This window comes from Branchiostoma lanceolatum, chromosome 6, assembly GCF_035083965.1.
Source record: "Branchiostoma lanceolatum isolate klBraLanc5 chromosome 6, klBraLanc5.hap2, whole genome shotgun sequence".
Classification (NCBI taxonomy): Eukaryota; Metazoa; Chordata; class Leptocardii; order Amphioxiformes; family Branchiostomatidae; genus Branchiostoma; species Branchiostoma lanceolatum.
The window spans coordinates 10,304,665-10,328,661 of NC_089727.1; the positions used below are offsets into that span (position 1 = coordinate 10,304,665).

General features: G+C 41.8%; 1 protein-coding gene across 4 annotated transcripts; it reads right to left on the reverse strand.

Annotated features, from left to right (window-relative positions):
- Positions 1-2,569: 2,569 nt before the first annotated feature.
- LOC136437328 (serine/threonine-protein phosphatase with EF-hands 2-like) lies at positions 2,570-21,102 on the reverse strand. 4 transcript variants are annotated; one of them, XM_066431881.1, is made up of 19 exons: positions 21,064-21,098; positions 20,091-20,150; positions 17,495-18,301; positions 14,700-14,827; positions 14,061-14,106; positions 13,859-13,924; positions 13,258-13,409; positions 12,567-12,681; positions 12,313-12,359; positions 11,794-11,960; positions 10,995-11,031; positions 10,688-10,837; positions 10,079-10,168; positions 9,213-9,398; positions 6,629-6,777; positions 5,950-6,056; positions 5,164-5,327; positions 4,848-4,926; positions 2,570-4,371 (listed from the first exon to the last, which is right to left on the reverse strand). In XM_066431881.1, exons 3-19 carry the CDS (start codon positions 17,541-17,543, stop codon positions 4,169-4,171), a joined length of 1,935 nt encoding a protein of 644 aa, XP_066287978.1. In that variant the 5' UTR covers positions 17,544-18,301; positions 20,091-20,150; positions 21,064-21,098; the 3' UTR covers positions 2,570-4,168. The 4 variants fall into 4 exon arrangements, with proteins under 4 accessions (XP_066287978.1, XP_066287975.1, XP_066287976.1 ...); XM_066431878.1 differs by having other exon boundaries at positions 6,620-6,777; XM_066431879.1 differs by having other exon boundaries at positions 6,620-6,777; positions 20,086-20,150.
- Positions 21,103-23,997: the final 2,895 nt, after the last annotated feature.

A 23,997-nucleotide genomic window follows, 5' to 3' on the forward strand; every position in this document is an offset into this window, starting at 1 on the left:
ACGTGCGGCGAAAACAGTGTAGTAGTGGGTGGCGTTCTTTGTTCTCGTATCGCTCGAGAATAGTTTTCTGAACATTGCTTGATTTTGGATTGTAACTGGAGGACCAGCTCTCTGTTCTAAACTAACGTGGCATGAGTGAAACTGTAAACGTTCTTTCCCTTTTATTTCTCCTTTATTTTCCTTTGCAGTCCTACATTTTCTCTTCTACTTCTAGACAATGTCCTCACTCTCGGCTTCATCCGCTTCCTAAGAAACTACTGCCTATTTCAAGACTTATGAGCTAGTATCGTAATACAGTCAAACCTGTACAATTCACAACCTCTACTGACCACTTTTGATGGTTCCTTTTAGATAATTTTTCTCATTGACTATAGTGACCACCTGTCGGTATAGGGCAGATTATATCGGTCCCCTGAGGGCTCAGTCTTGGGCAGTTTTGACTGCATAGCTAAGTGCATGTATTATAGAAATTGCATGTATTATAAGCTGAAAGTCCAATCGATCATGAGAATTAGATGTCAATTTGTGGTCACGTGGTTCCCATGATGCCATGTCGTCTCTTTAGTGGTTGTCAGAATTGCTAAGAGGTTAGAGGTTGTCAGAATTCCTAATCACGGGCGACTGTAGGTCAGGGTTACTGTGCGTTCCTATGACATCTCCAGAAGAAGAGACTGTTTAGAAGCAGAAGAAACTGTAGAAGAGGTATGTAATTACTGTTGACAAGACTGTTTGATGTAGTTCATATAAGACGCCGTCGTCCGTGCGTTAGAGCATGCCTTAACTTGAATCTCTCTATATATAGTAGAAATATTTTTATTGATATCAGATAGAATGCCAATCCCAGTGGCTGGTTTTTAACTACTGGTTGCTCTGCGATTATGAAACGTTTTACAGTCCAAAAACGTGCTGGTCTGTTTTACAATGATGAAATCATAACGCTGAAAATAACCACTAGACTGTAAATCAGAATTATTTATATGCAATGCTATTTTTTTGCTATCAGTTGCTCCAAGCGTTTCATTCATCAAAAGAAGAATAAAAACATCCTGTTGTAGGTAATCAATTATTCATTGCTCTATTGTTTGATGCTCGAATGGGAAGGTCATCACTTCCTTTGTCTATTCTTTTATTCAGGATAATGTTGCCGGAGATTTCATTTCAATAGTTGAAAGAGGGAGACAAACATACGCGAACGTCGCCTGTGTTTCGACAAGAAACCAGCAGTGAGCAGTGTCTCCCATCGGTATCCTGTCAGGTAAAGGCAGAGGTAAAGTCTATAGTCTTTCGAGGCCGTAGGGGCAGTTGGTTATTACATCACTGCATCTAGGGCACGGTACAGGCGGAGCCCATCACTCTCCTTCCACCGTCTTTTACCTCTCCAACCCAAGTCAGGTACCCATTTTTATACCGCGGTGGGGTGAGGAAAAGCCGTGTTAAGTGCCTTTCCCAAGGACACTGAACGTCCAACAAGGAAAGCCAGGAATCAAACCCGTGACCTCTTGATCTCGTGTCTGCTAACCTCTCGGCCATTCGACGCAATTCGGTCGAGGGTTTAAACCAAATCTCTATGTAACCTTAGCTTGCCCCGTTGCTGTTGTGCGCTATTGAAGCGGTCCTACCATTATCTATGCACCATATACTTCCTGTCGGAGGAAGCCCTGATTGTGATATCTAATATCAGCAGTGCCCACTGGGTCGAGGGGAGGAAATTAAAGTTCATCTGTGGAGATCACTGGGAAGACAGAGTCTGACAGACTCTGAAGGAGAACAATATGGGCAACGCGTGCTTTGGGTGTTGCAGAAAATCAAAATACATTGCAAATAGTCTGAAGGAGAAAAGAGTCAGAGGCCACAGGGATAGATACATACCCTGCCCGGAGACTTTGAAAAGGAGAGACGCTGAGAGCTTTGCTGCGACTCAGGAAAATGTCCCGGAGAAAGGTACCGAGGCTTGCGAGGAAATGTGCTATAGGAATGACGAAACAGAGCAAACGCACGACACTGTGGATGAAGACCACGAAAATGATACGGATTCCAGTGCAAGCAGTACGGGTGAAGCAGAAATGTACTTCGGAGAGGAGAGTGAGGAAGAGGGCACTCCGGAGAGGCAGGAGACCCCGGAGAGAAAATTCTCCGGCATTAAAATCGAGTTCAAGGCGCGGGTGGAAAACAGCGGGAACCAGCTGACAGAAATGCTACAAGCACGTGGTATTCTAAAGACGAAAGAGGACGGAATACACACCGAACAAAGGTTTCGGGAGGACGGGGGAGGACTCACAACTCTTTGATCACTGTAATCCTGAGAGAGGTTGGAAAAGGTCAAACTGTTACATGCTTAAGACAAATAGCATCTTTTTTAATTGAATGAATGAATGAATGCATGCATGTCTTTGCATACAGTCACCAGCTGTCGTTATTTACTACAATCGCATGGTGTCATGGGATGTGTCTATTGTCTACCTTTGTCTACCGTGACTTGTTCCATCATTCAGAGCGACAAGCCCGCCGAGACTCAGGTTTGATGTCATTCATCACATTGTGAATTTTTCAAGCAAATCGTACCACTGAATCACTTTTATACGTAACCGGTGAAGCTTGTATTTTTTTCATGTTCACATTCAAAGTACAAAATGTATGAAAGGACTGGCTTTGCCTGGTTTCATTTCAGGCTGTCGTTTTCTTACATGACTCATACAATGGTTTCTTCAATTACGAATGGCTACGAGCACATGGCAACGTTTGATTGGATTACAAGAAGAACGAATGTTCACTTTGGATTTTTCACATGTTTACCAACTGCAAACTTAACAATCACGATGTGTAGGATTTGACAATATGAAAATAAAACACTTGTTTCTTGAATGCTGTACTGGATGAAACTAAGTAACATGCAATGGAAGAACGACCTCTACAACATCCAGCTATGTTATTGAGATATGAAAGGGTTCAAATCACAGTTTTGACATACAAATTATGTCGACAGAAATGACATGTCATCGCTGTAGCAATACCCTTATAAGGCCATGTTGATCTGATTATATGGATGACATCCACGTGTACATTAATTTTCCTCCGTTTAAAAAAAAAAAAATTTCGGCCATACTGCAGAGCGTAAAAACGCTACAAAATGAGAAAATACATGCTGAAATTTGCAAGCATCAGAAGCTGATGCGGCTACAGACATGCACAGCTCTCGCAAGGTCTGCCTACTCTGTACATTGCAAATGAATATTTCGGAAAACGGATGTTAATTCTGTAGAATACCAAAGTCAATTCCAAAGTCGAAGAAGAAGTTTTGAAAGAACAAAAATGAAGAACCTATATTTCGGTATACAGTACTCTGTGTGTAAAGTTTTGTTCATCCTTCCTGACGTAGATTTCATAATAAAGGTAACTTTTTTTGGCAAACGTTTTTTTTCGCACGCTCGCATCAGTTTTGGGGTCCCAAGAGGATGTCATCCATGTAATCAAATCAACATGGCCTGATTAATAATTTTCAAATCCATTTTACAGTACACATATTTGTTCTTCATCATCAACAAATATACAACTTTGCTGTGATAAGTCAAACGTTGGTGTCTTCTAAGTCTATCCTTACACAAATAATCTATTACTGTAACATTCAATAGACTTAAAGCCTACTTGAAATGGTAAATTTAACTAGCTTGTTCCATCTTAGACTAGCAGCTTTGCATTATGTAAAACAGATACAGGTGTATAGCTTTTCATTCCATAGATGGTGTGAGATATCTAGAAATCTTTCTTCGGACAGAAATATATTCTTAAGATATTCTGTATATTCTTACACTCTATCATGAGAGTACGAAAGTTTTTCAATACATTTTGTTCGAAATACTGACAACCGTGTAATAAAAAAAATTAGTCGGTTGCATGAAGCAAAAATATTTCCACATTTTGTTACAGATTTCTTTCTGTTTTAAAAAACACCCCAATTATCTGTATCCCCATAATACTCAAATTTCTTACATAATGTTGCTGTTGTTTTTCTCAATATTTCTAATGTTATTAATATAGACCATCTGTACCGTCCATTGTGGTTTGTGGAGTTTTCCTACTAGAAAACGCTAATTGTGTGTCCCAGGTTCCCCCTTGCACAGTCCTGAGTCGACTTAAAAACGCGTGTGTAAATCGGGCCTATATCACCACCCTACGTATCCTCCGAACATGGCCGTTTGAAATCTCCATCGACCAATCGGAAGGCCTCAAGAAACTCGTTGAAGTCGATGCAGCCGTCGTGGTTGAAGTCCATGCTGTACGCCATGTCCTTGATGACGTCATCAGGGAGCGGCGTGTTCATGTGTTGGGACAGTATGTGGCAGGACTCTTCAAATTCGTCCATGGAAATAAACCCTGAACAAGAAATCGAAGAACTCACACTCCTGTGAAATATCTAATTTTAGTGAATATTTAGTGCTTTACTGATTCTTGTGAATTTCTTGCTAATTCTGTCTATGCATCTTCCTGCCTTTCCTGTGGGACTTTGGACCCGCGGCCGGGTCAAACCAGACTTCCCATCCTGCAAGTCTCCAGTTACACCGTTTTGCGCATCACATCCTGCCACCTTGGACCCTGGCCAGCGGGAACAACTTGGACACACACCAAGACAAACAAACCGAAAACAATACCTCCATTTTTACGACGACAATAATGACATGAACATATCTTTTTATATTTGTTTGTCACAAGGGGGTTGGGTGATTGATGTAAAACAGAATTCCAAAACATAATGTAAAAGACACAATACCATATGCATCAGTATTCAAACGTTCTAGTATGTTGTCAATTCTATGTTTGAAGGTTTGAAGTGTACAAATGTAGAGGACTACCTGAGTTATCCTTGTCCATGGCTCTGAAAATCGTCTCCAGTTCATGACGACATCTGTACATAGCCTCAGTAAAACTGGTCTGGCATGGCATGGAATTGAAGAAGAAAAAAATAGTCACTTGCACGCTCGTCATATGTCAAGTCAAGAAACCTCTGAATTAAGGACCGCTCAAAAACAAGCTTAAAGCTCTGTTAAGTTTTATGTAGCGAATGCATCATAACGTTATAAGTTGAAAATGGTTTCTAAAACTATGCTTTACGTTATTTCCATTAAAAGTCGTCAACGTATGTTCTGGAGCATGCAGTAACGGTCTCACCTCCTTAAATCTGTGTGACACAGCGAACGTTTCAAAAAGACTCTTGTAGTAAACCAAATCTCGATCCGGTGTGGTCACCAGCTGGTTCTTCAGAGCCCTCCATGGAAGGTCCAAGTTCAGAACTGACGTCATCGTCTTGATCCAATTACGTAATGTTATCACACCTACAGGTTGTTGTAAAGATTTGGTACATGAGCATTTCGCCGTAAAATGATGCGGCTTGAATGTGTTCGTAGAAATCATTCTGAAGCAAAGTTGAACTGTAATTTCCCACATTTTCCACTGGATTTCTCACTCCTTCTGAAAGACTGGAGTTTGACCAACTCCAGTTTTTTTTGAAGGAGTGAGAAATCCGTCGTTTCTCTGACGTCATAATTTGCAGATAGACAAAGACTTGGCAAAGACTGGGGTTGGGCTGTCGTAATTTTGCTACATGAGCATTTCGATGTGAAATCATGGCTTGAAAGTTCATCTGTGTTGATAGAAATCATTCCGAATCAAAGCTGAACTGTAATTCCCGACACAAAAATTGTCCTTACACAAATTTTCAACTGTCCAACTGAAGTCTTTGTCAAGGAATGGGCAGTCCACCGCTTTTGTGACGTCACGTTAAGCAGATAGACAAAGACAACTGGAGTTGGACAGTCGAAAATTTGGGTAAGTTCAATGTTTGTGTAAAAATGACACTCCTACTTTGCTTCAGATCAATGTGACATCAATGACAACACAATAACGTGATTTGCCAAAACAATAAACAAGAAACCACAAGTTGAAAGTCATGTTCACCTTTATCTGAGGGGTCCATTTGGCGGAAGGCCTCCATGAGAGCAGTTTTGTTTGCATAGCATTCCTCTTTCAGGTACACGATAGCAGCCTTTTCAATGATGCTGAGTCTGGAGTGTTGGGCAAACACAACATCGTCAGATAATTATGATCTTATAATAATTTTACGGATATTGTTACATCTATAATATATTAATCATAAGTTAAGTTGATGTCCTCCTGACTCCAGATGGTGCATCGGGCGGTGCCCATCTCCGTTCCAATAGTCCTTTGGCCGCACAACTTTGTGCAATCACTACAGCAGGGGGCTAGTTCACTGGTAGCGGCTTCTGTGTTCAACTACCATACTCCCAAATGTTGTATGTACCATTTTAAGTCTTTGGTATGATTCGGTTGGGGACCGAATTCATTACCTACCGAGTGCAAGGCGAAAACTCTACTCACTTGGCCATTGCATAGGATACGATAATGTATATAACATGATGGTTTAGTAATGAGTAAAAGCACACTTGTGAAAACGATGAAGAAACGACATAAGTGCTTTGTTGGGAAATGAACAACGTAAAATGATGGGCACAAATGGTCAAAATTGAGATGGCAATTGATTACAGCACAGGTTTCACTAATAGATGTGCGTGTTACTAGTAACATCTAAAGTACGTAATGCTAGCACCTTTCAGACCTTTGGGACAACGCCATCTCCTTCTCCGTGTGGAACGACGTGCACATGTACTGTACCAGGCGGGGCTGCAGGTCCGGGCCGATCTTTACATAGGCGCCCCTGTTACTCCCCTCTTCGTAGTAGTTGGACGCAGAAAATATGGTCAGGACCTTTGTGCATGAAGAGTGGAGGGGCGAGATGTGTTCATTATGTAGCGTCAGTCTGTTGTCAGTAGCACATTTAACTAAACCTGTATAACGTTGATGAAGGTTAGACATCCAGGTAATAAGATACGCCAAAAATAATTACTCAAGCAACTGGATAAGATTTTGAAACAGTCAGACGTTTCAGACAGTATCCACTGTCTTTCGTCAGTGACTAACGATAGGACTGAGAACACCAGGTTTTATACCAAAACTCTGAATAGATATGTTAATGAGGTAAAGACAATTTAGGATGTCTTGAAGTAGTCTTTAAAAAGAAGATTAATTCAAGACAAAGTTTATGCCAATAGTTCAATTAGCTACTGTTGTTCTAGTACAGTAACTAAATGTTGCTTGTCCGGGGGTGGGGGGTGGTGGGCAGTGCATTATCCCAGGTGCCTGAAAGTTGAACGCGTAGACCCCCTTTCCTGTTGTGGGCGGGGTTGTACATCCTCTCATTTATTGCTTCTCTAATTCCCCGTTCGAACCAGCGTTCTTCACGATCTAGGATGTCCGTGGATTCGAGATTGAATGAGTGTCCCTGGTTGTGTTTTAGATGGTGGTAAATGGCAGAGGAGTAGCGGTTAGCGCTCTGTCTGCAATGTTCCTTGTACCTTTCTTTTAGTGGTCGACTTGTCTCCCCAATGTACATGTTATTGCAGTTCGGTTCCTCACATTTCAGTTTGTAGATGACATTGGCTTTGATGCCTTTTTCAGGCCTGTCTTTTGGATGGACTAGTTTCTGCCTGAGAGTTGAGTGAGGTTTGAAGTTAGTGGCAATGTTGAAGTTTTGGAAGATACGTCTGAGTTTTTCCGATACTCCTTGGACGTAGGGAATGGTAATGTTGACCTTGTTCCTGTTGGTCAATGGTCTGCACTTAGGTGTTTTCTTAGACTGGTCAGAAGGTTTGAGGGCCTTGTTGAAGGTCCAATTTTGTGTTCTTCTGTTTTTGCTTCGTCTGAGGTAATGACATTGTCTGCTCGATGGAAGAGAGTTTTAATCACTGCTAGTTTGTGTTCCAAAGGGTGATGGGAATCAAAGGCCAGATATTGATCAGTGTGGGTCGGTTTCCTGTACACTTCGAACTGAAGGTTGCCATCCTTCTCTATGATGGTTTTGGTGTCTAAGAAGGGGAGCATGTTGTTTTGACATGACTCCTGTGTGAACTTGATGTTGTCATCTACCTGGTTAATATGGTCAAAGAAGTCATCAGCTACTCTCTTCTTTAGCCTACACCAAGTGTCGTCTACATAGCGAAACCAGTTTGCTGGGGGAGGGCCATTGAAAGTGCTGAGGGCTTTGTTCTCAAACTTCTCCATATACAGGTTCACCACAATGGGCGATACCGGTGATCCCATAGCACAGCCGTGCACTTGCTGGAAAAACTGTTGTTTGTAAGTGAAATAAGTGCACCCTAGGCAGAGGTCTAGCAGTTCACATATGTGGTCCACAGAGAGTTTGGTTCTATCTGCAAGTGTGTCGTCGGCCTGCAAGGCTTCCCTAACAACCGATACTGCCTCCTTAGGGGGCATGCAAGTGAAAAGCGAGCACACATCATATGAAGTGATGATTTCATCTTCTGCTACAGTGATGTCTTTGATTTTTTGGACGAAGTCTGCACTATTCTGTACATGGTGTTGAGACTTTCCCACCAACGGTCCCAAGATCTTAGCCAGATGACCTGCTAGGTTATAAGTGACAGATCCTATACCGGATACTATGGGTCGTAGAGAGACACCGGGTTTGTGGATTTTGGGAAGGCCGTAGAATGCTGGGGGTTGTTCTGTATTGGGATTGAGCTTGAAATAGGTGGCCTGGTCCAGAAACTCGTCATCTTTCAATTTCTCGAGAGCTTTATGGATTTCCTTTTTGAACTTGTTTGTGGGGTTCTTTTTCAAGGGCCTGTATGTGTCTTTGTCCGCTAATAGGTCTTGAACTTTTCTGTCATACTGTTCTCTGTCTAAGACTACTGTGCATCTGCCCTTGTCCGCGGGAAGGATCACTATGTCTTGATTAGTGGCCAAATCCTTGAGCGCAGTTTGTTCTTCCCGGGTGATGTTGCTAGAAGGGGGTTTAGAGACTTTCAGAGTGGTGGCTACTTTGGTGCGTAAGGCTTCAGCCTGTTTATATGGTATATGGGCCCGACTAATTGCTGATTCAGTTTCTGTGATAGTGTCAAGTCTGATCTTTTCGGTGACACCATCTTCTCACTCGCTTCCTGCTACTCGCCATACCGACAGTGTATTCAAATAACTAGAGAACATGCAAGAGAACAAACATCCAGACGAACGCACAAGAACACAAACATCTAGACGACACCGAAAACAAAACCTTCAAACATGGAGGTAATGAGGTATCAGTACGGCATTGGTCCTTGTTATCATAATGCGATGTACCGCACCTGGCCATTGTGGGTGAATTCATATCCCTCGTACTTGCACTCATGTGACCTGATGATGAGTTGCATGTCGTTTTCTTTGAGGAACTTCCCGGTGACGTCAGGACCGAAGTAACATCCGCCCCCTCGGAACGTGTTGGGCCCGCATCCCAGCTTCCCGCGGGGGTCGCTCCACAATAGGTCAAGAACCTACAGAGTAAACAAGGGTGAAAGTAAAAGTGATTTGGACCCATTGATCTCACTAGAGAGGTATCCCTCCACTGGTCGTGACAGAGAAGTACAGACTCTATGTACAGTATTTACAGGTGCATTGTGCGAAATTCCCATAGTTCTTTCCGACAAGCACAATGGACAGTGGACCATGGCTTAGAGTTTCGTCGTATATGGACCGAGGCCCTTTCCAGTAGCATGCATGCCGGTTGAGCGACAGTAGCCGGGGTTTGAACTCCTAACCTCAGGGTCCAAAGGCAGGGTCACTTACCACTGCACTGCGCACACTACGTCAAGTTTACGCATACTTTACATTGTATCTAATCATTTCATTAATGCCCACGGAGATAAGTGTATTTGTCGTTCGACATCTTCAGATACCATTTGACCAAAGAAGGACTGTATCGTCGTTGCTCAGAGGCATCCTGCTAACTAAAGTATTAAAGCGTTAAAATGGGACAAAATGCAGCCGACCATCGAAGGTTGGATAGAAATGTGTTCATTGTTCACTAAACTATATGAAGCAATGAATTCCATGTGTGTGGTATATGTTTTTTTTAATAGATTTGAGTTTCAGTGATGCAATTCAAAAGTATATGATAGTTTCAACAACCTCACTACTGTATGTACATAGCGATGTCATAGTGATTTTAACTTACCTGTCTCCATTCCAGATCTATTCTCTCTCTGCCAGTCAGAATGCCTAACGGGTCCTCGTCACAACTTGGTGGCATTAAGACTGTTATATACTGAAAACAAAGAGGATAATAGCAGAAATTCCGTCGTATGATGATGATTGTACCTCTTTAGTGATATATTGAACCAGGTGGTTGCAATTTCTACACAGATTTCGTTCAAGATGTTCCTACAAAATAGACGATGAACCCTACAGCAGTTTCGTTTCAGACCAAAGCCAAGGAGACAAAGTAGAAGTTGAATTCAATGGAGCTCTTGTAATAGAAACTATATGTCATAGAGTACAGTCATATCTGCCCAAGAAGGCCACTTATGGGGCGAGAAAACATGCTCTTTGTGGACAGGTGTTCACTATACTACACTATAGACAGGATTATACTATACTATAGACAATACTTGTGTCAATGGATAAAATTATCCGAGAGACCACCAAAAAGTAGTCACATTGGCCAGGTGGTCCTTATGTACAGGTTTGACTTTAGTTTATTTCCAGACGCTTGGACGATGACCAACTCAAGAGTTACAGACTAGAAGTTGATGTCCAAAGTTACAGAATGCGTGAGAGATCGTACCTTATGTCTCTCAAGGGTAGCGATGCATTCGAGGTCTGTTGTATCTGAGATTCCACCGTGAGCTATAAAAATCTTTTTATCAATGATCGTAGCAAGTGGCAGCCAGCTGAAGACATCTCTGAAATGTTTCACCAGCACTGACGCATTTTTCTGCAACGGAACATCAAAGAAACTATTCATATATACGGCCAGCAAAGGTAGCAAAACTGTCAGAATGTCTCTGTAGCTGTCAGAATTTCACAAACATCATCAGAAAGAATCCTCAAAAAGATCGAACTCAATGAATATTCATTCCTATATAACTTACCTTGTATTTTATAATAATCTCCTTGATAAACCCGTATCTGGAACAAATAGGAACATGTTGATATTTTATTTCTTACCAGTTTGACATTTTGATGATAATTTGTAGACAAACTACGTGAAGCTTTTAGTGAATCTACCTATAATACCTTTACTTAACATATCATCTTCTGGTAGTGTAAGGATTAAAATCTGTCATTCCTTACACAATGATCTCCAGTAGATTAACGCTAAGTTGGAAAGCACATTAAGTTGGATGTACATTAAAGGATAAAACGATGTGTAATGCTGGGGTATCGGCTGAGGGCTAAGTTGTTATCTAGTATCGGCCAAAGTTGTAATGCCAAAGTCACGACTGAAATGCCAAACCACTTTGTTACGTGCTCAGTGCCTGATGATATGCTGTCATCGTGACTAGTGGATAGCAAAGGTATTACACAAATACTTCCCACTGCAAAGATGCATCTGACAAGAGGTATAGTTATAGCCGTGACAAAGGCCCGGTTTACACACGCGTTCCCAAGTATCTTCAGAGTACTCGGAGCACACTCTGAGTGTGCTTCAGTGAGACCCAAGCGTATTCCAAGGCTTGGAGTACACTCGGAACACACTCCGACTGTCCTTGGAAATGCATGTGTAAACCCAGCCAGAGACCGTGTGGGACAGTCATACGTAACTGAATGTTATCCCAATTTCAACTGGTGCACCTTTTTTATTGGAACTGCTTAGAAACTAATCCATGTTCTGCTATATCATGCAACACTTGCTTGAGTAAAGAGAAAATAAAATCTGACTGACTATACCTGAGATTCATGTTATAGTCTTCATGATTTCCCCTGTTCAGAAAAACCTGGTACGGATAAACTAAGAGGAATGCCAGTAGAAGTAACGCTATTTCCACGGAGTGAGGCCCACGGTCCACGAAGTCACCATTAAAGACGTACGGCGTCTCAGGAGAAGGGAGACCATTCTAGAAAAAATATAACGGAAAAGATCATCTGATATCCTATCCGTTTACTATGATCATCTTTATATTCACAAATGCACAGCTCCTCTCTGAGTCGACAACTTTAAAGTAATAACTCCCCCCCCCACACACACACACCGAAATTGCAAAAGCTGGGACCTGTTTCTTCTGTTTGATGGTGTTGTCCATCACATAAACGGATTTAAGAGCAGTATAGACAAGCATATATATATATATAGAATCTGTACTTGACGGAAGAGCGACAAAGGGTTATTCGCCTTCTTGCTGCTGACTGCAGAGGCATGCGGAGTTCAGGTAAATGTAAGTAGAACTACCCAAATGTGTTGATATTTACCTTGTAAAACACGACGAAGAGATCGTCCAGACTGCCATGTAGATCGCCTGAAAGCCAGTAAGTTAATGGTGTTTCATGTATGGAAAGAAAACAAAACGTACTCGTATAAAGTACATACATCATTGTCACACACTGATATTGGAGTGATTTGGATATGACTTTTCTCCACCAGAAAATGTGCGATGGCAGCAATGTATAATTCATTTGGATACTATTTTCTCATTTCTCAAGAAGATATGTAATGCACTACGTACCACATATAGTTATTTCGTGTAATACTCCGGTGGTTGCTTTGTTTATGTTACCCATGAGCCTCAGGCGCTTGCGTGCTTCATGTAGAAGTTGAATCGCATACCGGGCATGGAGAGCCTTCAAGAAAGAAACAAAACATTGTTTGATGTACGCGCTATATAATACTGCTATGTTAGAGTTAATTCCAATCAATCAACAATGCACTTCGAATGAAAGCTCTTCTGTGCTGGCAGAGTCCATGGTTGTACAATGTGATCTTTGTTCCATCACAAAGGAAACACTCATCATGTCGATCTCGCTGACCTTCATCAGATGTCTGCTCACGGCACTGACTTTCCGGAATCCGGACTGAGCCTGATGACGTCAGGAGTGAATCAAAGGTGCGCATTTTGGATACGGAGCAGGACTACATTGTGAGGGGGGGTGTAGTCTACATCAGGGCCCACCAACCCTCTCTGAATCGTGACGGTGTTAGGTTCCGTCTTCCCCTTTGCTTCACTCCTGACGTTATCACGCTTCCGGATTCCGGAAAATCAGCGCAGTGAATCAGACGTCTGATGAAGGTCGGCGAGATCGATTAAAATTCGGGGTGTTTCCTGTGTGTTAGAACAAAGCTCAAACAATACCCTTATGTTCATTTATTCATCACCTAGTTGTTTTGCAACAAAACTGCACTGAAACGATGACACCTACCTTCTTTTCTCGAAAGTACTCGACCATCTGTGTCACCTGTGTTACAGTCAGTGGGAAGTGAAGTCTCAGACCTGTATACTCGGGAGGAACTGAGATGCTCTCGTACTCTGATGCCACGTCTTCTTCTGATTCTTTATCAGTTCCCTTGACACCTGCTCAGATCAAAGTACTTGGATGAGCAAAAAATGCATTGCACGAGGAACTGTTGACTAAGTTGAATATTTAAGCATTTAACGTTCGTAATCGAAATAACATATCTATTTCAAGTAGAATCTAGAAAAACCTCTTTCATTAAGGGATCGTTCACGATCGTCGTAGGACTGTTGGGGGTAGTCGTGAATATGTCGTACAACATTCAGCTGCCATGTTACCGACAAGGCCATCTTAGATCCTCGTGGGCTGATGGTTCTGTCACAGCCTACTGGTTAATCCTGCGACAACAAAATCGTACGACGACCTACGACGAAAGTGGCCAGGCCCTCGGGTATAGGATTGAAAATTCTACTTTTTCGAACTTCACACTACAATCCAGTATTAACTTTATCACATTCCTCGAATACATGCACATATATGAAATATCATATTTTATGAGATGTCTGACCTGTTGTCAAGTCCTCCTGTAACAAGACCGGGAACCGAGACCTCTCCTGGGTTTCTTGAACAGGTCCTAGAGACAGAAATAACATCGGACAACTATATTCAAACGTATATCTTTTCACAATGGCATTGAAAAAGAACACTATAAAAGCAGTTTGACTGAAGAAAGAACCAGTAGTAGACGCAATAGTAGTTATTTCACTCACCAGGGTCTCCAATATGATCCATCATATCAATGAAGAAATTATGTAGCTGCAAAATAGAAAATCTATCAGTGACAACGTATGTAAGATCACCCAGGCACAGTTTCTTTGTAAAGGGTTTTGAAACAAACCGTTGTTTTACGTTATGTGTCTTATAAAGCTTAAAGAAACGCTACCACAGAACTGTTTCCTATCTAAATCATTATACAAAAGTTTCAAGACTGTATGGCACCAAGACATTTTCTGTTTATGTTCCACACACACACACACACACACACACACACACACACACACGCGGAGGCACAAACAAACGGCACTGAAAAAATAACCTCGTTGTAACTGAAATACACGTATGCGTTTGCAACCAATATTTCACCTTTCTCCCTCAACAAATCTTCAGAATCGAGATTTCTGTCGCCACTATCAGTCTAGTGATTCGGTAGTCAACGAGTGACTTTAGTAATACAGTAGAAATGCACAGGTTGAAGTGAATCTTATCAATGGGAAGATTGCTTTTCGGGCATTTCTAACTGATATTTAGAACACGTCATTGATGGTACATTCGTTGGTTTTCATCAGTGTATCAGACTGTGTACTTGTACTTACCACCATTACACAGGTAACATGCCAGTAAACACGTACCTTGAGTTGGTCCTGCTCGTTGTGGTACTCTATGCTTTGGAAGATTCTCCATGTGCACATGCGCCGTGCCTCCAGGCGGGCCAGGTAGCGGCGATACCATCTCTGGATGAGGATCGCCGCTTTTATCGCTGTATCAAAACGATTTCAGACTCATCATTCCACATACATGGATGAAGGTAAGACATCCAGGTAATGAGATACCCAATACTCAAGCAACTGGATGAGTTTTGAAAACGGCCGCCAAACGTTTCAGACAGCAGATTTTTCACACAACGTTTAATAGTTTTGTTTCAAGACCTGTTGAACTTCAGATTCTGTTCAGTCACTGACGAAAGACAGTGGAAATGCTGAAATTGCAAAAGCTGGAACCTGTTTCTTTTTACCGTTCGAAGGTTTTGTCAATCAACGGATTTAAGAAACATCAACGGATTTCAGAAACATCAATGGATTTAAGAGCACATAGAAGCCGTCTGGCCTGTTCAACACTTATCCAGTTGCTTGAATGACGTTAGTATTGAGTACCATTGTTCCACATGTTATGAATAGCCAGGAATAAGAATAATTCTACTGCCTCTGAACTCTATTTCCTGACACTCCCGTAAGTTTGGCCTTTGCTGTGATACCATATTCCCACTCACTTTCTGCCGTGGCCACTCTACTGGCAGTGTATTCAGATACATATACGGACACACAAGAACACAAACATCCAGACACACCAAAAACAAAGCCTTCCATTGTACAAGGAGGCAACTAACTGTCTGCTGTTGTGTGTTCGCCGATACTCACTTGTCACCGCACACATCGAACTGCAGCACTCTGATCCATTAGGCCAAGCGAATGAATAAGCGAGAAATGAGTAGTAGTGCATTCAGCTGCAAGTGGTAATGCTTGCTTCCACAAGCCTCAAAACAGAACTAGTATGTTTACATATTTATCATAATGATTATGGTTTAAATATATGTCTGAAGAAATACGTTTATCATTTTTATGAAATATCTATGATTACTTTCGTTTCTAATTAAGAATCTTTTTTTGGACATCAATTCAAAGTTCAATCTGACGCCGAATATCTAGGTTGGAAAACAACATTAACTCATCTATTTCCGTAAAGTCAGCGACGATTTGCGAGTCGAATGTCAAAACCAGCCGGCGAGGAAAGTGTCTTTGAAGCACTTGGTTTCACGGTTTGAGGCCGGGAATGTTCCCATGGTGCTCATTAACCTTTTGCCATAGAGTGATACACACGTCAGAAGCAGCTGGGGAATTGTGCGCATGTTCGGAATGTTGTAAGGATATCACAGTCCTCATATCATTAGAATTGCAGAGCTTCCAAAGAAAATGGATATACGACCATTACGATCGATCCATAATTGATCCATACTGACTTTAGATAATATTCCTTACGTGATATTAACACAATCATCTGCCTACTGATTAATGGAATGATTTGGCATTGATTGGTTGATCTTTTTACATATGAATGTGAACAAGTGATATCTGACAGACTGTTGGCGTCTTGGCGAGTATACAATATTTCTACTTCATTGGTGTTACCGGGACTCCTTCAATATTATAGTTTATATTCACCCTTAACTCTATTGTTTTTAGCAAATAACTTTATGGTAGAGTTATATTGATATTATTTCCATTGTGCGTCATTTTCCTATTCCTTATTATTATTATCCTGTCTGCCAAATCGATATCCGACGTTTTTGTGTAGCTTCAATACAACATTCTCAAAATACGCTAAAATGTTACTATTTTTTGTATATTTGTACTCAACACTCGCTTAGTTCAGCACAGCATGTAGATACTGTAGGTACATGACTGCCATGCGTATGTTATGTTAGATATTTTGATGGTAAGAGAGATTCAATAAAATTCGAAGTATGATATAACCGGAACCCGTATCCACGGACATTGCTCATGAGATCTTCATTTTATATCTAGCAACGGCTTTGCCCTTCGTGCCGTTAGCCGTTTCCATGTACCCGTTCTGACGCTGTGCGGGCAAGCTACTGATCAACAAACGATCGAGTAAGTAGCTGTAATATGTATGATTAATGTAACGATCTTTCTGATTAGTCATAATGGTTTTCACCGCGCAGAGTTAATAGCCTTGCAACAAATTGTCGTCTCTGAGGCATGCCACGGCGGTTATTTTGTACACGTGTTGTGGTCGCAAACGCCTTTCATCTTTGATGTTCATAAATAAACGGAGCGTAAACTATAAAAGATGACAACCCACCAAAAGCAATTAGTCCATTCAGCCTGTACTAACGCCCATTAGATCATTTGCTGGTATGTTATTATGACAACCTCATTTCTTATTCATCAATACCAAGTGCCGTGCGGAACATGGTTTGATCCATTTTCAAAGCACATCATTACTTGAGCCTACGGTGCGGACAAATTGAATTGCAAAGTACAATACAAACATCATGAGAGTCGTGATGTTGCTGGAGGCGTAAGGCTAGGGAAGAGGGCACAATACAATTGTTTGGAGACAATTAGCTCTGCTTTGATAAAGATGAATATTACCAAGAAGCGAGAAGAAACCGAACCAATGGATTAGACTGCAATATTCGTCCTATCATGTGTTGTGTGTAAACATGTCTTTGTTGTGACTTGTACTCATAGCCCAGAAGGGGAAAAACGTACAATAAAAGTCTTCATTTGATATTTCACTTCCCCACATCTTAGAATAAATAGTCAATGGAATTATTTCAAAAGGAAAACTTGCACAATGCACTCAGTCGAGACCATCATGACGTTTAGTTAGAAATAAAACTTACCTTTCTCTGACTTGGACATCCTGGCATTCATGGAGACCCCACAGCCCATGTTTTGTCACGATTTGCTGATGTCTGTTTCAAAACGAGATTCAACAAGAATGCGTCTCATGTATCCAACACAACCTGTTGATAAGGATCCCTTTCCGCAGATCGTCGCAGTTTTATTCCTGTACATTTATATTTCATTACGGTGGTGACTCATGCGCAACTGTGCCTCATGCAAATGGCCCTCATTAGGAGATCGGCGAAGTCAGGCCCTTCCCATGGCCACGATGAGCAGCGCGTTCTTCCGCATTATTCCTCCACGCTTCCGCAGATTAAAAAGTCACCTTGAAGATCGTGCGTCCCGTGGATGTTGAAACTCCTGAGAGGGATGGCAGCCCTACCACTGCTGCAGCACCCACGTCCACTGGGGGATACTGTTGTGTTTTCTTCGTTGAACCGTAGTGTACGGAAAGGAAATGAAATTTCATGGTCCGGTCGCGCGGTCGATGAGTTGGTTTCCTATCGTTTTAGATGTCCAGATCGGCCGTTCCGTTATACCACGGTCTGTCGATAACGACTTATCTTCTCTTCGGCGAAAGCGCGCGGGGCTATCCGCGGAAAATCTCGTTTTTAACGAGGAAAGCGACGCAGTGCGCACTGTTCACGGTTGGCGGACGGGCTCATTACGATTGTATGCTCTCTCGGTAGATCAGTAAGCCGTGCGTAAAAAGCACTTAGGTCCGCGCGTAATCCACAGAAGAGCAGAGGTCCCGCGTGTATTCAGCAGATGACGCTCCGAGCAAAATGGATGTTCTGCTTCCCCTGTATATGAAACAAACGGGAGAGACTTCTGTTGGCGAGAATCTCGTTAGGAAAGATAAACGGTTGATCCAAATTTGGCCACAAATGGCAATGAAGTTAAGAGGTGGGCGGTACTTATGTAACATCAAATAATCGTAGGAGGGTTGCTAATGTGTTGTATATTTTCTGGAACATTAACCATACAGTGTCATAAAACAGACAGACCATCTGCAAGTTTGAGATTAAAGGGAATATAACGCACAGCTGTGTAGGCTTTTCGAATTTCCCAGCCGGCACGCCATGCCGAGAGTTCTATACAGTTTTCTTTTCCTTCCGCGAGGGAAGGTAGTCCGTTCCATCACTCCGGGCGTCAACACCCCTTACAAAATAGCTTGTTGCGATCCTAATTGACTACGCCACGGTTGCTAGGCAACGATGATCATATGATTGAATACAACATAACATTGGTCTGTGGGCGAATAGGTTTATCCCATGTTCAGGCAGAAGGTTGCTATTTTGGGGACAATTTGAAGGCCTTTTTCTTTTTCAAACGGTTTACCTGACAAAGCCGTCTGGCCTTAGTACCTGAAGCTAGCATAGGTTGTAAAGAAAGTGACATTGCATTAAGCATGTTGACCTTGACGCTAGAAAGTTCATCATTAACACAGTCTATTACTCTATTGCCGCCTTTTTGTCACGCCAACTTGAGTGCCGAATGTATAATACATGTATATGTGCATAGGTCGCGTTGAAAGGCTTTGAAAATTCTCTTATACGTGCGTCATATACTCCATAGGGACTGTGCTATGGCAGGTCAGGTCAATGTGAATGTGCCTAAATGCCGTATAATCGGCCAGAAAATAACGCTTGCACAGCACAAAAGGTGTTGCGATAAATTCAAGGCAAGTATATGGAATCTTATACGCTATCTTATAGCTCAATATGACCTTTGCAAGTGATGTATTGGTTCCCTTTGCCATGTTACTTTTGAAGTCTATACAATACTGTTGATTGACGTAAGTAGCGAAATACACCAACGCAGTTCAAACAAAGTCCTTGGTTCATGTAACATGACATGGTAACCTCTCCAACAAATGTGCCCAAGCACATACCTCTCTCTCCAGCATTGGGATTATTTCCAAGTAGGAACAGCTGGTATTTGTACTTACAATCATAAAGTCCTCGTGGGTAAAAGATTTACCTGCGAGGCTAAAAAGACCACAAATATAGCACTACAAGGTCAAATAGGCTTCAAGTATCAATAGGACTAGTTGACGACTAGTGAGTTAACACTAGGGATGTCAATATTGTTTAGTATTGTTTATTGTTAATTCATTCTACTAGGGGAAACATATCGCCTACTGACGTCTTAATGTACCATGCAGCCATACCATATCAACGTCAAATGAAAGCAACGATAAAGGAAATGACAAAATCATCTACACAAATTACAAGTTGATACAAAACCAAAGCAGCCTAGAAATAACATGCTTGCTATACAGAAAGTCCTGGTACAAAATATTTTTGAAAAGGAAAAACAACATGGCGGATCTAATTATAACAAGGCCACAGATGGCAATTTGGACTTTGATCTTACCAACTTGAAGGCTAGAGTGGCCATACTAATACAGCCTAACACAGCTGGTATGGTTCGCCGCCTGATAAGCAAAGGTCCTGTATTTTGACTTCAACACCATGGTGACACGGTGAGCCCACGATACTACAGATTGAGTTAATATCACAACAAGCCACACAAATAGATGTCAAAGGCTGAAAATAAGACTTCAAGATCGTGCCAGGCTTACCTGACCTTTTTAGCTCCACGAAACGACGTGACAGGTTGATCTCCGTAGACTAACACAGACCGGAGCTGTTGAAAGGTCGATTGAGATGCATGAGTTTACGTACTTGTACATACTGAGTACCCCCCCCCCCGCTTTGTGGAGGGTAGTGCAGTTGTATCATTCTGTCGTTATCATCTAATTTGATCTTGTGATCTAATTATGATAACAATGCACATCCTAGACGTTCAATGTAGGATGTTAACGTTTTATTTTCTTGATCAGATTTTGAGACGAATCTTCTCCAGATATGTTCGTCTAACCTTGCGTACATGTACTTTCATGTTTAAGATTATTGAAAAAGTATATAATCTTAATGTATTAAGTTGCTTTTTCATAAGAAAGCCTGTTTCAGTCTTGAAATACGCTCCTGGCGTACCTTCCATTCGTACTCACGTACCGATCGTAGACCAGGTTTGAGCAATCTTCGTAATACTTTTGCAATCATTGTATCAACCTGTGCAACAAGACCAGTTTCTAAAGAATTGAGGACAATGAAGGTTTCACATGGCACTCTAGATTTCAAAATTTCCCGGGGGGGAATACCCCCGGACCCCCCTAGAATTGTCGCGCCTTCGGCGCTCGATATGTTAGGTTTATACACAAATTTTGGGCTTACGGAAATAAATTTCAGGCTGGCTAGAGCCCTGTCACATGCAGAGTATAGTTACCGTCTGTTAAAACTGCTCTTTTTTTGTTTGTTTGTTGGAGGAGACATACTCACGACACTTTGCGTCATCATCAGTAAACGTCCGGGCTACTGGCTAGGCCAAATCATGTGCCTGCGATACAAGAACTGGTATACACTACAACATCCTAAATACATAGACGTGTTTGTAAGAGGTCATCAGGATGAAAACAAGCTCTAACCCACCACCTCAAAAAGTAACCAGTTCAGCCTTGTCTTTCGTACTGGTATCTAAACTTTTTGCTGAAACTCACCGACACGGGTTGCATGCTATGACGCCATCTTGTAGTAATACAACGTAGATATAGTTGATCAACCGGTTTAAGGTACGTGAGATGATGGCTTTTGTTCCATTATTAATGCTAGATTATCTCTGTAATCCTGTGTCTGATAACGATCTTTGATTGTTTTAAAGAATCGTGAGAGTGAGGCTTTGTCAATAGAGGCGATAACACGTCATGACGTGTGCACAGCTAATGACATCCCCATGGAAATCACCGCTCACATCGCTACATGTAAGGAAACCATCCATTCAAAATTCCCATACGTGACCTGCATACCAAGTTAAAATCAATGTGCAATCATTTGGACGCTAATCTGCTATGTGAAATGGCAACTCTAGAACGTGGGTTATGTCCGAATAAATCTTAGTGCTCTCAAAAGAAAATTCATCTTTTTTGAGGTGTTTGAGAGGACTGGGAAGTTTTTTTACAATACCATTGAGTTTACTGTGCTGTACACCTGGCCGGCCATCTACAGACGGGCAAGCTCAACTTATCATTGTCCTAATATCATAATGCAAAGACTATATCCTGAGTGATATATTACTTATACGGTTACTACAAAGAGCCACTGTTTTGAAATTGTACATCGTTTTACAACTGAAATAGAGTGTCCTTGACTATTGTCATTAGTAATGCCATCAACATGGCTTGATACCTTTTATAACATTGCCAAACGCGTGCTGTGCTAAGTCAACCAACGTCTGTTAATGTCGTTATAGTTTATTTTCTAACTGTATGTTACAAAAGCATGGTAGGCATCGGGTGATGTGAGCAGTGACAACTTGTCTGTTGAGAACACGTACGTACTATTTATCAGACATCAATGTCACCATGATACACGGCGAATTCCACAAAGAACTATCGCACATGCCTACTACATTCTAGGCACTCTTGCTATCATCGTCTCTTAGACGTATAGTTTATAATTACAGAAGACATCTAAACCGTGAGCATCCATGGGGGAGGGGGGGGGCATTGAGCTCCTTGCTTTCTTCATAGAATGTGTTGGGGATACACTCACTGTCTCGAAAGTTTGACATGCAAGTAATCAAGATCACAGATATTTGTTAACGTTACACAGGCAAGGTTTATAATAATGTACGTTACCTATGTTGGCCGGCAACAGTCATGCACCAAAAACCTGCCAGGCCTGCCAACACGTGATAGCAGCTGTCCGAGACAGTCCTTCAGTGGAATGTTTGCATTTATACATTTTAACCGAAGTATTCCATGTGTTGCTAACGGTGGGCGGGGCCGCCGGGATAGATCTATTGAACATCGCGGTGCATCTGATGATTGTGTGTAGATCGGGTTCCGTCGCTATTGTTCAGACTGTGGTCGGAAGGCAAAAGATACATGTAAACATTCGAAAATCTGTCAGATTTGACGCCATGAATTCCATTCTAATTCTACATATACTACGCAGAATGAATATAATTAATAGGTATACAATTTCCCTGTATTTTACTATCGGCATGTCGTTGTATATTAGTAAGTTTTCGATGAACGTCTTTATCAACAAGAAAGGCCGTCTTTAGAGTGCAACCAAAGTTTTCAAGGTCTCCTGCCGAGCACGAAAGTTTTGCAGATCATCAACTTCCTTTTTGAAAGTCTCTTATCACCAGGACCTCATCATGTAAAACACATATTTGCTTCTCGGTAGCCCATTGTCCTTAACTACATTTGCACTGTTTATTAAACATATTATTGCTAGAGAGGTTCGAGTTCCCTGATCATTGAAAAGCGGCTGACAACAATGGTATCGGTCACCACGCTACCGATACCATTCACTCAGCCAGCTACCGTGTCATAGAAACGGGTGACACAATAGGTCTCGTAACTTAATGCATGTCATGCGGTCTGGGAGAGAAAAACACGGTCGCCATCTTTGTTTTTCACCTGTAGATCGCCCCGGGGGTACGTGGAGGGAAACACTTGTTAGAAGAGCGCTGCTATGGTGAGCATCACGAGCTTAATGATTTACTAACTGCACTCCGAACCTAATCACCCGTTCAAATGGCCGAAGGCGGGGGGCAATGGGCCGTCTTTCTCAAGTTATGAGATGTGACGCAGTACAGGGACTACATGTATCTGTGTTATCAGATATCAACATGTAAACATGGCCGCCTGACAGGTGTGGCATTGAACCTGACTGATATGATCCAAGATGACAATAAGAAGAACCTTATCTCTACACCTGTAGGCAGGTCGACTAGTATAGGACTCGTATAGTAGTCCTGCTGCATCCATGAGGAGGACATGCAAACTTTGTAGCTAGCTGCTCACCTGTAGATGTAGAGTTACATGTATGTAACGGCGTAAACTTGTCAAGAAAGGAGCGTCCGATGTGCAAAAGTATTTCAAGCACTCCGACTTTGTGTTAGGTCGCCTAGTTGACAAGTAACACTACTAGTCTCTTCAATGTACGTACATGTTCTATTTTGTGCATGTTGTGCAACTTACAACAAATGTTGCAACTTATGTTGCTCTTTACATATTTTCTAGGGCGGTCGACTTTTGGGCAATAGTTTGGGGCAATATGAGTTGTTAACATTTCGGATGTTCTCTGCTGTTTAACCGCTAACTATTCGTGTCTACATTTACTACTAAGTACTAATTTGGCGCACAACGGCCTTTTGTAATTCGAACTTTCGTTTTCCAGCTTTGTTAGTTTACATCTAGTCAAATACATGTCAACAAACAGCAATTAGTTCAAGTTCATGATTAGGGTGACGTTAATTCTATGTTCTCCTCCCAACAGTGATAGCCATCCCGCCGTCATGTCGTACAACGGTTCGTGTGTGCTCGGTCTGGGCGTGACCTTCATCGTGCTGGGGTCCCTCAGTCTGATCCTGGGGATCGCAGCGAACGCTGCATTTGTCTCAGATTACTACTTCACTTTTC